This window comes from Agelaius tricolor, unplaced genomic scaffold (assembly GCF_023055355.1).
Source record: "Agelaius tricolor isolate 1412-34295 unplaced genomic scaffold, bAgeTri1.0.p SCAF_2, whole genome shotgun sequence".
NCBI classification, from domain to species: Eukaryota; Metazoa; Chordata; class Aves; order Passeriformes; family Icteridae; genus Agelaius; species Agelaius tricolor.
This window is the reverse complement of record NW_027269262.1, coordinates 21387996-21404472: the sequence shown is the minus strand read 5'-3', so window position 1 is coordinate 21404472 and position 16477 is coordinate 21387996. Positions and strand designations below refer to the sequence as shown.

The window sequence follows — 16477 nt, the reverse complement described above, 5'->3', positions numbered from 1 at the left end:
GAGAGCTTGAACTCATCTTGTTAGCTGGCCTCTTGGGCTGAGTGGGTTGGAAACAATTCTAATGTTCAAAGTCATCTCCAAAATGCCACAGTGGAGGAGGAAGGAGAATGGACTGACAGAATAAATTACCCAAGCCAGTAGCAGGGTGAGGGCAAAATGGATGGGCTCCCTGGTAGCAATCAGGAAGAGGTGCTGCACTGCAGCTCCAGTCTGGCAACAAAGCCACAGATATGTCTGTGTAATACAGCACCCATGGGACAGCCAAGCAAAGGACCCAAAGAACTGAACTGGAAGGGCAGTAAGAAAGGGTAAGTGAGAAAGGTCAAGAAAGGGTACAGAGCTGTGGGCATACACCATATGGGACCACAGGACTGAAACTTCCCCTGTGCTTGCCAAGATCTGTCTCACAACAGCTTATGCCTTTAAAAAAACTCAGCAAGCCTCCAGCTAAAAAGCAGAGTTAAGATCTCCCTTACTTCCACACTGAGGACATTTCAACACTCTACTTCTCTCACACTGGAAAGGTTCCTGCATTTTGGTAAGCTCATTTTGTTTGGATTTTTTTTTCCCTCAGCTGGGCCAGGGAGATCCTAACACAGTGTATTGCTCACTCCGGTGGCAAAGGGCATGCTGCCTCCAGTGAATGCTTCTAAAAGGAACAAGACAAGGATTCACAGTCAATACTTCTACTAGCTAGGTAGCTCTGTTTCTCCTCCCAGCAAGTGCTCTCTGTATGCTGAATGTGGGAGGCAGCATGTGAAAAACAGGGTGCTGTGAGAAAACTGTATCATGACCACCGATTATTAATAAAAGAAATTCCTCACCTCTGAGTTGCAGGTTTTTTACAGGTTTTTTTTTTTTCACCTTAGTAAGAGCCCATAATTACAGTGCCCTTCTAGAGTGTACTGAATGCCTTTGAGGAGGATGTGGTTCTCAAGCTCTGAAAATGTGGTCTTTGGGTTTTCGGGTTTGATCCATCATGTGATCACTTTACAGTGATCACAACACTCTTTTTTTTTGGTAACCCACTGAATTTGAGCCTATGTAAAACACAACCACCACCACCACCAAATCCTGTCTGAAGGTCAGCACTCTTTGTGCCACATTTTAGAAGGAAGTAAAGTTTTTAGGAGGAAGTAAAGTGTGAGAGGGAAAATCTTCTGCTTTTAATTGGAAAATAATCTGGAAATCTTTTCAGTTTAAACTGTATTTACCATCCCAGTCTTTCTCACCACTCCTGCCCACATTCTTCTCCACAGCACTGACCTAGCTAACCTCGTTTCCCCTTTCCTCTCCCTCATGACCACACCACAGTTCATACAACTGCAGATGGTTATCAAACTCCCTTTTCCATCCAAGCTATAAATGCTTCACTTCTATAATCTTTCCTCTTGTGTAACTGACATTTTTTCCCCTCTCAACAGAACCAAAAATGTGAAGTGTCTTCCCACTCCAAGATGATGCTAACAATTCATTTTCTTTTCAAATGGCCTAAAGGTTTTTTAATTGGTAAGATGCTGACAGAGGAAATGGCAATGATGGACTTGCTCAAGTGTCTGTCTTCCATCTTCAGGACAGCAGATGTGAGATCAAAGGCTGCCAAATTCTAGGAGCACATTGGTATGTTCTGGCAAGGAAAGCCTTTGTCTTGAGAAGTGAAGATGCCTGAGGTGGATCAGAGAGTACCTCACCTTAACTATCCATAGCTACAGGAACAGCAGTGACTGTATACTAACACAGAGGTTACAAAAATAAGATATTGGTCACTGGTTATGCAGCAGAAGGAAGGAGGGGTGAGTAGGGAGTGAACAGGAAAAAGAACCCAATAAAATCTAGACATAAACCCTGCATTTTGAGGAAAGTAGATGTCAAACATCATCTTTAAAAAAACAAGGGAAGAACACTGGGTGATGTGGTTGCCCCCCTTATAACTACACAAGCTGCACATCAGACTTAATGAAGGAAAAAAATCAGTCCTGGCTGACAGGCACCACTGCATTCTTCTGCCAGTACAGGTGATAATCATACCAGCACATTAAAGTTCAGGGGCACCCCGCATCTGACTTTGTTCACTAATTTAAGTGCAAAACACAGGTAAGAAGGCCAGAAGACAGACCATCTCCCAGCCAAAAGCCTTTCAAATGTATTTGTCAGCAAACAGACTGGCACATGTTTTGGTTCAGTGAGCTTTCAGCCAACAGAACCTGGTACCTTAGGGAATGTTAACAAAGAGTTGCAAACAGGTAATGAAGAAATATAAAACCATGTATGCTCTCCAGCTCCTATGCTTGTGAATTTTCTCTGCACTCCACTGAAAATTTTCTGGGCTGTAAAAATTTAAAAAGGGTTGAAAAAAACTGCCTTAACAATGCAGAAATATTATGTGAAGCAAAACATTTGATAATAAGTAGTGTCTTGCAGCTTATTCACTTCCCACACTAAAAAGCTGAACTCTTGCTGAACCACTACATCAGTAAAGCAAACTGGATGTGTTGGGCAATAGTGACCACCCTTTCTCCAACAGTAACACTCCAGCCAAAACAGGAACACTGAATTTTTTGCATCATCTTTGGGAAAATAATTAAAATGGCACTTGAGATTTCACACCCTTGTGGCACTTATTTTTCAGCAAATGCCTCCTTTCTCCCCAGTATTTTTCCTTTGTCCTTTCTTAGAATGCTCTTGCAAAGGCTGTGGAAATCAACCATGCTATTGCCAGTAACAATGCTCTACTTCAGCCCTCTTTGGAAGAAAATGCATATTTACACCTGGAATTACTCTTAGGTAATGTTTCAAGCAGGCTCTTTTATTCTGCATTACACTGGGAGGGAACTCATCAAGAAAAAGTGCACACGTAGAAAAACTCTATAGCAAGGTAGTGACATCCTGTGGAAAATCTGAAAGAGAGGTGATACCATAAAGAAGGCAGAACATAGGAAAACTGCAGAGCTTTGATGTTTCAGACACCAAAGTGCACGGGCCATTTATATCGGTTATAGTGGTTCTTTTTTAATTCTCTATCTAATGGTAATCTGAAAAGACAGTGGTAGTGTCTAAAGCCATAGCTACAGCAATATCATGTCAGTAGAAAATCAAGCAAGCAGAAAGAAATGCAATCAGATGATCTAATTGCATATTAACATTCCTGTTTCCCTCACCCCAAAATCCATAGGTTTCCAAGTACAAAGAGCATGAGGTAGCAACAGCTGATTAAATTAGCTGGCTAAAATATAAGATAGTTACAAATTACCCATACTTTTTAAAGAAATGCATGTTCTGATATGTCATTTAAACTGGAATTTGAGCTCAGCAGTAATATCTGTTATTTAAAAACATCACAGATTTCTCAAAGTAGCTGCAAAGCAAAATCTGTTTGAAATTGCTCAGTTTTATGCATGGAGTTTTCTGCATGAGCTGGCAGATATATTTAAATTTTCTATTTATACAACAACTTACATCCATGTTTTACAAATATGAAGGAATATACTTTGTAACTGCCTAGTGAAACACATCACAATTTTAGAACTGACGAAACTCACACAAGGAGAAATATCTTGTCTAGGATCAAGTTAGGAACAGATAAAATCTGCACTTTTAGAGCTAGAGCCTTGAGTGTATGCCTTCTTTGAATATAAAAAGACACTTTATCTTTAGTCATAAGATTGGCCATGTCATATAAGCCTTTGTATACAACCAACTTCTTCAGGCAGCAGCAAAATGAGCAATGATTAAAAAGAAATCAGTTCAGACCAAAGCAAATGTGAAGAGAAATCAGCTTTCTTGTCTTTGAAATAAGGCAATAAAAAGAAATAAACAAGAAAAGCCCCGAAACAAAGCAAATGGTCAGTCCACTTCACATTCAAATGTTTTACTTCAGGGATTTCTCAACACGATGTAGAATACAGTGTTTCAAACCCGTTTCAAAATTTTAGTTTTAAACCCATGTTTTAAAATTAGACTTGGGGTATTTTCAACTCCTGATTTCAATTCCTGATGCCAGCTTTCTAGCATAGTCTTCCAGATTTTCACTGGCACAGGGAGGAGAAGCCAATTTCCCTATCTCTGAAATAAGCATGAGAAGTATTTGGTTACCCCATGCACCTTTTTCAGTGGCTATCAAATGATATTATGACTGCAGTACCTCCAGTGAGGGCCCTCCAGCCTAGAGACTGGGAACTGGGACTGCTTGGCAAAGTTGTAAATGTTCCTTGTCTCCCACTGCATGAGCTAGACTTCTTGGTAGAGAGAATAATTTCCACCCCCAGACCTCAAAGTTTTATTTTCCAGCAACCTGGTGGGCAAATATCATCCGAACTTACAGTTTTGGGATTAATTAAATTACTTCATTAAAAAGTGGCTGGTTGGTGCTGCATGGAGTTGTTGTCCTCCACCCCTCCCGCCCGCCCCCTCCTTCCAACCTGTCCTGGAAATAAGCTCTCTCTACAGCTCTATAGATAGCAAATGCCTTCAGACACGCTTAATCGTTACCACCAAGTACAAAACCTGCCTGCTCTTAACAGTGAAGCATAAGAAAGTCCAGAGAAGTCCTTAGAGCTGACACAGCCACGGGAGGTAGGAGGCAGGGAACTGGATGGTTTTGTGAAGGAAGGAGAAAGCAGGATAAAAAAGGGGAAGGTACTGGCAAATTAGGCAAAATAGGTCGTAGCTCAAGATTATGTATTTTACAGTATAGCAACATGGAGCACTGCAGGGAATGTACACCTCATTAGTGGTGCAGGTTCATTCTCATAATTTCTAGTACCATGTGAAATCTCCAGTGGTGATACCCCAGTGCTATCACCAGGTTCATAACCTGTTTATTTTGTACCTTGCATGCTATAAAATGCAAATAGATATTGGTTTAGCTGCCAGGAGTAAGTCTTTGTCACCTTTAAGAACATCAGCGCTCTGTTGAGATTTGGCTTTTATCTGCAAATGTTTTATGAGATCTCTGACTTCTTCCCAGATCTCAGCATGCGCTGCTTGCTGTGAAATGCCCGCAAACGCTCTGCGTGAGCGGTGAGTGCAATGTCTGGTGTGCAATGCCTGCTGCACTAACACTGACATATAAGCCTAATTAATCTCTTGGGCAGTCTCAAGAGCCAGCCACCTGGTCTAGAGCCCATCTAACACTGGTGTGAAAACCCCCAGAGCCTGGCAGATGACCATTTAGGAGCCAGGGCTGGAAGGCTCAGGCTCGCATGCATAGAGAAGTAAAGCTGCGTTGCTTACAAAAAGTCTGGAGACAGCACTGAGGTATAGATTCCTGAAGTTACTACCTCAGGTGTGTGTGGTTTGGTTTTTAATCCTTCATAGACAATCTCACTTGGATCTACTCACTCTAAACAGGAAAGTTAGAGATACTTCAGTGGTCATTCCTAGCTATTTCCCTGACCATTTGGCTTATGAATTCTGCAAGATAAACTACTTCAAAATAATGCCATGGAAAATAATAACAACAAAAAAAAATCTGTTGATAGTGTACTCTGTATATGTTTCCTTCTTCAACATAATTTAATCTAAATTTAATTTAAAAAGCTGTGAAGTTCACATTCATTTAAAATAAATAGGACATTTCCGTCAGCCTACCCTATTAGTAATGTGGTTGTGGTAATAACATACAGCCACGTTGTACACCAATTACAGGATGCTGTTAGCTTTCTTGTTTATATGGTACTAAAGTCCTACACCATTGAAACAAGTCCCTGACCTCTTACAACATCAATAACAGGGGTACTTTGCACTCATACAGCACCTTTCATCTCAGAGTGCTTCTGACACATGAATTTTCATTACATCTACATACAGGTAGGTGTCTAGGCACACTTCAAAGGCAGGGAAACTGTGCCATGGAAGGTTACACAACTTGGCACAAAGCCCTGGTGAACAGCTGGGAATGTGAACTCTCCCATTACTTGTTTTGAACGTCCAGACAATAATGCTTACCCCAAAACCAAGCTTCATAAGGCATTAATCAAAATGTTTAACCCCCTACCAAGTTTGCAAATGGCATGGGCAGACAATAAGCTCACTAATTCTTTTTGATACATTATTCATGACTTGTTCTCCTTTTCCGGCAACTTTCTTTTTTTAAGTAAAAAAAAAAACAAAAAAAACAACAAAACCAGTCCAAAAAAACCCAATCAAATACAAGAAAAAACAGCAATTACTGCAAAATAATTTGGAATCCAAAACACTTAGCATTTCCTTTATGGCTCATCCGTTGGATCTCAAACATTACAACATGGGCAATGCATGGCAAGTTCTCTGCAGGGACCAGAGCACCTGAGTGCCCTCTGGAGAAAGAGGCAGCAGGGCTGTGCTTGCTCAGTTTTAGTTTCCAAGGGCCCACAAGCCACTGAACACCACGGATGCATACATAAGTTATGTTGGCACGCTAAACTGGCCAACAGCTACCGACAGCGACACAAACTAATGATCCATGGGCTGGCTACATGATAGCTACAAAGTTAAAAAAAAACCCAAACAAAAAACCCGTACTAGTGTTCCCTCCCATTGATAATTACTGCACTACTGGACGACTGCAAACAGACCTTGAGATCGAAACACTGCTCTCTGCCTGGCTTTTGCCACCCCATGAGCATCAGAGAGAGCTCCCAGCCACGCCTGCAAACTGTATTTAGCGCTGCCTAGGGTTGAGTCCCGGCTTCTGACAAAGTTAGTGAATTCATGCCCACCTCAGCTTTCTCCCTTTGTAAAAATGCTGATGCAAATGCACATTTATGTTGCAAGTCAGGCCACCAGAATATATGTCAGGAGCTCTGGAACTGTTAAAAAGAAAAACTGATGTGGGTGGTGATGGATTTTTGAGCCCACGGAGTAGCAACGCTGTTATTTGTTGTTTGAGTTGTTTGAGGTTGTGTTGCTCTCCATCACACAGGAGGCATTTATTTATTTATTTATTTATTTCTAAGCAAGTACATCCAACATTTTTCAAGGGAGCCAGAACTTTTAATGTAAACTTTATTTTCCAATGACTGAGCTCTAAATACAACAGTAATTATTGTGAATCTCAGGGTAAGATGTTGAGAGTTGAAAGCTCCTCTCAATGGCAGAATAAAAGAGACTATCTCTCTTCTGGTGGTGTTAAACTCTTGGGATGAAAATGCTCTGTTGTGTATACTTGTATATATACATATATTTGTATATTGTGAGAGCAATATAGATGTATTTGTATATTTGTGAGGGCACCTGGAGAAAAAAATATATATAGATGTGTGCATATGAACAGACACATTACAGACACACAGAGACACAGATCTGAGTGGAGAAGGAACATTTAGCCAAAATATTTGGGACTATTTTCCTGAAGGCCGTACTTTTAAGAAAGGTATGTAGTATTTAATTTTATAAAAGCCATGTAGCACTGTCAATAGACTAGAAATGGGTTGCAGAAGGAAATCAAGAAAGTAAGTTAGAAATGGTTTATCTCTCTAATATTCTGGTAATTTTCCTGGGCCTGCATCAGGACTACTTTTTTAAGTAAAGGAAAAAAAATCAGGTATTTGTCAGAGAGAATTTATGAGGTAAAGAAATGAGGTCAGCTCACTAGATTGGAGTAACTCCGTAATATAGTCTTGTCCTAAGGCATTGTTGGATTAGAGTCCAGGGTCAACAGCAGGCTCTTCACTGGCGGTAGCAGTTCTGAAAGTGACTTCAGGAGCTGAGCTTATTGGTTCTTAAGCACTGTGCCAGCATTTTTTACTTCCTGTAAACTAAACAGTCTTGCCATGCCAAGCATCTTATTTGGGGCAATGGTGACAGCCTTAACCTATGTTCTGCAAACAATCTTTAGCCTTACTGTAAATTTCCCTTAACCTAGCAAGAAACCTAGAGGAAGCTGCATGCCAGGGATATGGTAAATTTCTAGTGATGTTTGCTATTGACTACAACTACTGAACACCCAGAAAAGCCTCTCAAGGCAATAGAAAAAAAAAAAAAGGTGATTATCTTTGTTTCTCACTTTTCAATCTGAGGTATCTAATAATATAAGGTTTTGCTAAGAAGGCTCTGTTTTGAATGCTCTAATTCCAAATACTCTCCTCACTTGAGGGAGCGAGGTATGAATACCATACATCAAAAGGGGTTTATGACTTACAGCATTTCTTACACATCTCTTCTTCCCTGGTCAGGCAAGGTCCATTCTCTCCCTAATTTTTTTACAGTCATCTCTTACTTCTGACCTGCAGTTCTCCTGTCTCTTTTACAGTATTGCCCAGAGCAAGTAATATGCCTTCATACAAATTTTCCTTCCCTTATCATTCTTAGAAATCTGTGTTATCTGCAGTATACATTCAAAGGAAGGGGTACTGCAGCCTTTGCAGAGCTATCTGTTGGCACACCCATTCTTCTATGTTGCTTCCATTCATCCCTCACGTTAAAATTATTGCATTTTTTGAAAATGTAAAGCAGAAAGGTGACTGGCTTAGCAATGTACTTTCAGTCTCTCAAGTCCAACAGTAACGTTGTACAAGTGCAAAAAGTAACTTCATGTATTACATAGAGGAAAATAAAATCACTGTCCTTTTGTCTGTATGAGGAACCCTTCAGACATGGAGTAGCTTTGCCCTTGCTTCAGTTTCCTGATTTCCATGTAGGTAAGGCTGGTAAAAAACTATCTTTCCAGCCTCTGGTCCTGAAATAAGCTGGAGTTCTAGCAGGCTGGATTTCTCCCTTTTCAATTAAATATCTCCCCACGCAGCCATCTGAGACGAGGGATAAACCCAACTCTCCTGAAAACCCAATCCTATGACTTGGCTATCAAACAAAACACATTTTCTAAGATATTTTTGTCCCTAACACTGTCAAAGTTGTTAAAGTGTTTACATGTATCATTCACAGATTCACATCCCTCCTGTGTCACTGGTACCCAGCCAGACAGAAGGACCCTCGCTTATAAAATCACTTGCAAATTTTGAAATCCTGGTTCAGAGCACACTGAAGCCATGGGGATGTTTTTTTATAGGCTGACATTTACCTTGAATTGAGCTGACCTTGTACGAAGCAAACTGTATGAGTGCACCTGTCATATTCAGTTTGCTGAGTGCACGGCTTTCAATTTAACTTCTACTATATGCTATTAACATGGCATAATTATTAGCATTTAAATCTTCATTTCCTTTGTCATTTCTATATTTAGATTTGCCTTCCCTCTCCCCCCCCTCAGTATGCTTAAAGAAGACTGACTTAGTAGGAAAGCATATAGTTGTTAGACAAGGATGGAATTGTATTTTTTAGTATTACAGTTTATTTAAAGGACTAGGAATCAAAATGCGATTGACACAGCCATGACAAACATATGATTAATGTTAGCTATTTTTTCCCACTGTAGTATTTTTCCTTTCACTTTCTGCTTTACAAGTGCTTGAAAGTACCCACTAATTTTCCGATATCTTTGCTCAAGAAGCACAGGAGCAAGTGTCTATTCTTCTTAGCCAAACTGAGTGACTTAGGACAAGGATAAAGCTATATGGGGTGCAATACTTAGTGTGGCTGCCCAGTTTAACACTTGCAAGTAAGTAGTAGTGTATGCCATCCTACTAAAAATGTAATGACAGGTCCCATATAGTGCTGCCTAACACAAGACAGGGCCTGGATTGTCATAAATACCAAAACGCGAGAGTAGAGATTCCCCCACGCCCCAGTGCAGGGGCAAACGAGCACTAGCTGGGGCAGGGGAGTGGGTACATGAAGCCTTGAACATGCTCTCGGTGCAAACGCAGCAAGCGGGGATTGGGAGGACGAAATGGGGTGGCTGCATGTCAGGGGGATAGGCTGACAGCGGGCTCGGATACAGCGGGCTATCTTCTCGGTGCCTGTGCCAGGGGACAGCCTTAGGTCACCAGCACCGCTGGAGAACTGCAGCAGTGCCGAGGCGCACAGAGCACCGGCGGGGGCAGGGGTGCAGCCGGAGGTTCACCTGCCCGGAGGGTGCGGAGCGGCTCCCCGGGGGATGCCGCGCTCCTCCCGCCCTGCCGCGGCGGGGGCTCTCGGCGGCGGGGCCGAACCGCTGCGGCAGCGGCAGCGCCGCGGGGCGGGGGGGCCGCGGCTCCGCTCCGGCAGCGGGCGGCGGCAGCCGGGCCGCCCGCCCCGCTCCAGCCGCCGAGCCGCGCTGCACTGCGCTAGGGGCTGCTGCACCTGAGCGCGCCCGTGTCAGCGCGGGGATAAAGCACTGCCAGCCCCCGGCCAACGCATTATGTAATTTCAGATTATATAATGCTGAAATGAGAGGGGGAAAGATTCCTCAAAACAACCAAAACCCTGCCATCCTTCCCCGGGCATCTCCTGGGACGCGATGGGGGGCAGCCCGTGGTCTCGGGCGGCCGCCGGGGCAGGCACGCCGGCACAGGGGCCGCAGTCCCCGCCCGGCGCGATGAGCCGGGGCAGGACGGCTCGGCACGGCTCGGCTCGGCTCTCCGTCCCTTGCCTTCCCGGCGGAGGCACCGACAGCGCCAGCCCGGCGCTGCGGGAGGGCGGGCGGGAGGGAGAGGGTAGCTTCCCGGAGAGGCGCTGCCTTACCTGCTCCCCGAAGTCGATGGCGATGTTGGTGATGCCGAGAGGGACCAGGAACCGGATCAGGGGCCAGTAGTTAGTGAGCGCTGGAAATTTCACCATAGTCCCAGCTGCGCGGTGACCCGCGGCGCATCTGCCGCGGCAGGAGACGGCGCGGGAGGACGGCGGGGGGAAGGATGAAAGGGCACCGGAGGAGGGTGCGTGCGTGTCCCTGTGCGTGTGTGCGGGCGGGGAGGGGGTGGGGGGGAGATAAGGGAGAGGGAGAGGAGCAGCAGAGCCCCCTAAAAATAAAGAGCCGGGGAGCGGGCGGGGGGCCGGTCCGGTCCCTCCCTGCCCGGCGCGGCGCTGGCTGGGCGGCGGGGCGCGCTGTGCTGCCGCCTTAGCAGGAGACCCGAGAGATCAAGTCCATCCCCGCCGCCCTCCTCCCACACAACAATGATCCGCCGCCGCTGCCGCCGCCGCCGCCGCTGCCGGAAAAAAAAAGAGGAGGGACACCGCCGCCAGCCACTCGTGCGGGCAGCGCTGCCATCCTCGGGGCGCGGGGGCCAGGGGAAGGGCCGGGCCGGGCCCCCCCCCCGCCTGACGCTCGCCGGCGGCGGGGCGACGGCCGCGGCGCCGTGCAGGAAAACACCGCCCTCCTTCTCGTCCTCCTCCTCCTCCTCCTCCTCCCCGCCGCCGCTGCGGGGACGGCGCAGGCCGCGGTGCGGCGCGGCAGCCGGCGGCGGTGCCCGTGCGGAGCGGCGCGGGGCCGGCGGCGGTGCGGGCCGTGCGGGGCCGGCGGCGGGGCCCGGCCGCGGGGCGCCGCTCCGGGCTGCGCGGGCTGGCGGAGCACGTGGGTTTGACACACGCTCGCAGTCGGGTGGCGGCGGCGGCGGCGGGGGAAAGAGCGGCACCGAGCGGCTCCTCCCGACGCCGGAGCGGCCGCGCCGCGCCCCCCGCCCGCGGCCGTGGCGGGGCCGCGCCGGGCTCGGCACCTGTCCGCACCCCTTCACTCCGCCGGGTCCCGGTGGGCGCCCTGGGCTTCCCCCATCCGCACGCCCGCCGCCTTCATCGTGCAGCCGGGGGCACGGGAAGGCGTTCCCGGGCCGTGGGCTTCGGGCCTCGGGCAGCGGCACTCGTGCAGCTGCAGGAAGGGTGGGAGTCCTCAACACGGCGTCAGCCAACGTGTCTGACCCACAGCTCGTCCGGTCAAAACCCTGAAATAAAAAAATCTTGAACGTTTGGCAGTGTAACATCTTCATCTTTCAAGATCTCTGCCCTTGCTCTGGGCAAGGGAATGTGCTTGTGGCCCAAGGGAGTTTGCAGGAGGGCCCTCACTGCCTGGGGCACCGGCTGCCTTCTGAGCCGGGGCTGTAGCAAGCCACAAGGTTTTGCCAGTCTAAGGGTGGGAGAAAGATGAGATGGCAACCCCCGTCTGAATAACTTGCAGAAATTTCTCAACATTTTCAAAATTGCAGGATGGTTTCATTGTAATTGGGTTTTGCTGGGTCATTTAGGTTTGTGGTGTTATCTTCACCTTGCCCCCTTCAAGGAGAGTTGGCAAATATTTTGGGAAGGTGGGAACCGTATGAGGAGTCAGATACCTGTATGTGATCATCAGAGGACCAGTGGCCAGCAGAGGAGCCTCGCTCTCCCAAAGACAACTGTATTAAAATGTTCCCGTGACCAAGCACCATTCCACGTACTTGGAGAGTCAACAGGAGAAGAGCTCTGAAAATCCCTGCTAGGCAAATGACAAGCTGTGGGGTGGGGCTGGAGAAATGAGTCCCTGATTCCTGAGGTGTTTTGGCAAAGTCAGCCCCAGTTGTGCTGGAGGTTTTTTCCCTCCTACAGCTGGAGTTTATCTCACCTATCAGCCCTTGAGCTGGAGCAGCCATCGTTGTGAGGCACAGAAGAGCAAACTCAAATGCTTACAAGACAGCAACCCTGCCTTTATTGTCTAGATCACTTACAGTGCCACAGGCATGGTGTCCTGGAGTGAGGCAGAGAAAAACAGGAGAGGACCATGAACTGAGAAGAGGGAAGCAGAAGGTGTTTGTGATTGCCTAAGAGTGTCTTTGGGTTAACAGCACCAAAACTTCATCAGCTTAAGGGAGAGCTAATCATCTCCAGATGGAGCAGTGGTTCATCCATTGGACATCTTTGACCCGTGTCCAGTGAGAGGGAACATTTGTCCTCCAGCCAACCCAACCAAAGCTGGACTTGAAGGAGGAACTCTTAGAGATGCAGAGGCCTTACACCATCTGCCTTGTTTTACTTGTTTGCTTGCACTGAGCTGAATTCCCTGCCAGTTTAGGCAGAGCCTTTATGTACACGTAGATGTAAGTTGCAGGTCATTTTCTTTGAAGGAAGCCTTGTGCCTTTCGAACTCAAAGCTGGATATATATTGAAGCATTAATTCAATATTACATTCTTTCTTCCTAAAAATGTGTGTGGTTTTAGATAACTATATTGCCAGTAACTAATTTCTTCCCGTCAGGACTAGATTTTATTGCCATTGAGCTCATTCCTCCCTGCCATGGGTCTGAGACCAGCTTATAGATGAAATTATGGAAAAATATTTTTTAAAACTCTATGTTTTAAAATGCTTTCTTTGTGAAGTGTGCCTCTTATTTCAGTTTAGAGAGATTCTTTATTTAAGGGAAAGAAACCTTTAGTGCTGTTTTTGAGTCAGAGAAAAGTAAAAGGGAATCCCCAAAGCCACTTGTAAATATATGATTTTAAGTTGCCATTTGAAAATTCCAGATGAGCTGATGTTTGAGAACTACCTCCTCTAATTCCTGGCAAAAACAAGCCACCCCAAAATTAAAGCTTCTTGAATCAAAACATTTGGACACTGTGTGTCTCACAGTGCAAACTATAAAGAATTCATAGTGATTATTTGTCCCAAAGTCATGTTCAGTCCTGGAAATACTGAGAAACCCAAGTACTTTATGCAGTATAAGAGAAGTTTATAAATTTGGGGGGTTTTTATGTGTTCATAAGGTGGTAGTTAATAGTTTTTAATTTCACCAGATAATGAATCACGCCCCTTACATCTTTAATTCATTTCCATCTGATTGGTCACTTGAGGGCTGTGGTTAACTTTTTATCTTCCTGCTGCTCAAAGCAGTACAGTTTTATTTTAAGAGTAGTTTTACATTTTACCTCCTCACATGTACTGGAATGTCCTGGGCAAGTGTTAACGTAACTGATGCTTTCTTGAATTTAAAATAATATTTTAAAATCATTAGACCTACTTAATAAACTGTTAGACAATGTTTTAGGTTTGTCTTTCTGCTTCCCAGTCATGTCTTCTTTTTCTGTGCTGACTGTAGTTTTGTGTGCCTCTCTTTCAGCCCAGGTCATATTTGTTCCTTGAATTCATTACAAAAACAAAGCTGTGTTTGCAACCAAAGAACAAGGATGGTTTCTCACATCTTGAAGTCAGTAGTTTGCTCAGCTGATGAGCTGAGGAAATAGGTCATTTTAGCTGTATTGGGCAAAAAGCAGTGATTAGTAATCATTTCCTTTCTAACATATTTTCTGTTACACTACATTTCTTACTCATATACCAAACACTGTCTGTTTGTTTAATGGAATAAAAAAGACAGAGAGGACAGCAGGAAATAATTAGCCATAATCTCACTGCTTTTTACAGAAAAATCATCTGGTCCGGGAGTATCTCAAATGGAGCCGTCTCACTGGAGAAGTCCACATGAATAGAGTGCAGTGCTGCAATGTGTTACAGTGTAGAAGTGATGAAAGGTGTCACAAAACTCCCCTGTGCCTGGTAATGAAATGTAATTGCTGCTTAAGCAATGGGGGCAAAGCCTGAAGGTGTCCCCAGTAGCAGAATGAATCAGGACATTACTTTTACTCACACAGTCAGAAATCCAACATGCAGATCAGCACATGGGCTTTAATATGTTAGAGACCCAGCACTGTCCTGAGCTTAAAGGAGGCCTCTTACCACAAATACATGGTGGGAATCTTGAAAGGACCCTGCTGTGCTATTGCTTTACTTCAGAACCATGCCTCTTTTTTCCTTGTTGAGGTTACTGCTAATTACCTGCCAGAGAAAACAGGTCTTGGGTTTTTTGAATCACTGCACTTGGGCTTTCCATCTCTAGTTGGCTGTTTAGTTGTCATCCCTTCTTTTGGGAGCTACTCGGTTTCTTTCAAACCTTTTCTTCTAGATAGGATTCTTTTTCTTATGATCTGGTGATTTAAAATCACTCATTGTATAATAAACTCAAACCAGCAAGTAACAAAATTTGTCAGTCAGTCATCCCATAAGAGGACAGATGAGCTGGATTTCCCAGCCTAAAGAATGGCCAGTGATTCTGGTCCCTGAATGGCCTTGGGCTTGGAGAGAGCCAATGATGACTGTCTTTTCCTGTCTGTTATCAGATAAAGTGGAAGGACATATCTGCAGTCATATTCTGCTTCTGTCTTGAGTTATTCCTCCCCCAGCAACAGCTGCCTCTTGCACATTTAACTTTTAAGTTGGAACTGAGTCTGATGCACATTTCCAGCTCTTTACACCACAGTAGTTAAAACAGTAAGATATTTAAAATTTAAAATTTATGTCATTAAAAATGTTGTCAAACTATGACTGGTTGCTATTGAAGGAATGATCAGAATTTGAGTCTTCTGCACAAAATGGAAAAATACTCTTTCCCATTTAGTGTTGAGGAATAAAAACAAAGAAATTCTTCCATACGCTAATTTTTCTGAGAGTCTGACCAGACACACAGTTGTAAGGACCCAACTGAAGATCCCCTTCTTTCCCTGGACCTGAGTTCTGCAGAAAGCCTGTTTCTAGTGTCTCTTTTCCTGCAAAGGACAGGACAAAGGAGAGCTAGAGGCACAACACTTTCTCTTACCCAGGGGTCAGCGAAGCCTGAATCACTACAGTCACTGTCAGCTGTGCAGAAGGCCTTTACCTCAAAGGGTTAATGGAACTCTCCTTGTCTCACTCCTTGTGCATCAGCCTTAGGATCAAGGGGCACTAGGTTCTTGGGTTGTGTGCCTGGCCATGGCTTCTAGGCTGTTGCAGTTCATGACTGGAAAGACTACAGAAATGCTGCAGGAAAAGAATATTTATGTAGCATTTTATTCTGTGAATTGGTAGGGTTGAATTGAACAATCAGAAAACAGCCAAAGGAATTGGGTTGTCAGTCAGACAAGTGTCTGACTAATACAATTCTGATTTAGCTGCATCTCTGTATGAAGAATAAAAATGGTCTTTACAACTAACCTATGCCACTTTCCTGAGACCAGTCTGCTCTGGATACAGCTGGCTTGTCAAGTTAGATGATAAGGATGGTGCCCCTGCAGGAAACCCATGTCTTTCTTTTTTGGCTGGCGCAAGCGCCCTGGTGGCAGCTTCAGGCAAAATTGTTTCCCAGATGATGAAGCAGAAAAAATTTCCTATTAATTCTTGGTAGACCAAGATAAAAATGATGTTTGGTTTCAGTGGCACAAGGAGACCTGGGTTTCCCAGATGTGCCTGACTTTATTTTTCGGATGAGACTCAAAGTGCTGCCTCTGGTTACCTGCAGTGGGGGACTCATCCAGGACCCTGCAGTGGGGGTCACCTGCAGTGGAGGACTCATCCAGGATGTGCCTTCTGCCACAGGGCCCCTGTGAGTGTTGGCTCTGTACCCCCCATCTTTACAACAGTGGCTTTTACATCTTTGAGCCATCTTTACATCCATGGCTCACTCAGGCTCGCAGCGGGAGGTGATCCCAGCTGTATGCATCACTTGTGGCACTGGCCTTATTAGTGTTCTTTGTTCTTTGGGCTTGTGCTCTGAGCCCAAAACTGTATCTTCTGATGCAGCCTGGGGCACGTGACTCCGCAGCAGCTCTGACACAAGGGAGCTGGTGGGAGCAGCTGGGCTGCTGGTGGGGATGCTCATGGATGCCCAGCTGAAGCCCTGCTCACAAAGGAAATGAT

The 16477-nt window shown here is 45.4% G+C and overlaps 1 protein-coding gene across 1 annotated transcript in view; it reads right to left on the bottom strand.

Moving 5' to 3' along the window:
• ANKH (ANKH inorganic pyrophosphate transport regulator) overlaps positions 1-11104 on the bottom strand; it is a 107074-nt gene extending 95970 nt beyond the window's left edge. Inside the window, exon 1 of the mRNA XM_071454028.1 lies at positions 10540-11104. Within this exon, the coding sequence (XP_071310129.1) occupies positions 10540-10635 (96 nt within the window). The 5' untranslated portion in view covers positions 10636-11104. The remainder of the gene's footprint in view (positions 1-10539) is intronic.
• Between the last annotated feature and the right edge of the window lie 5373 nt (positions 11105-16477).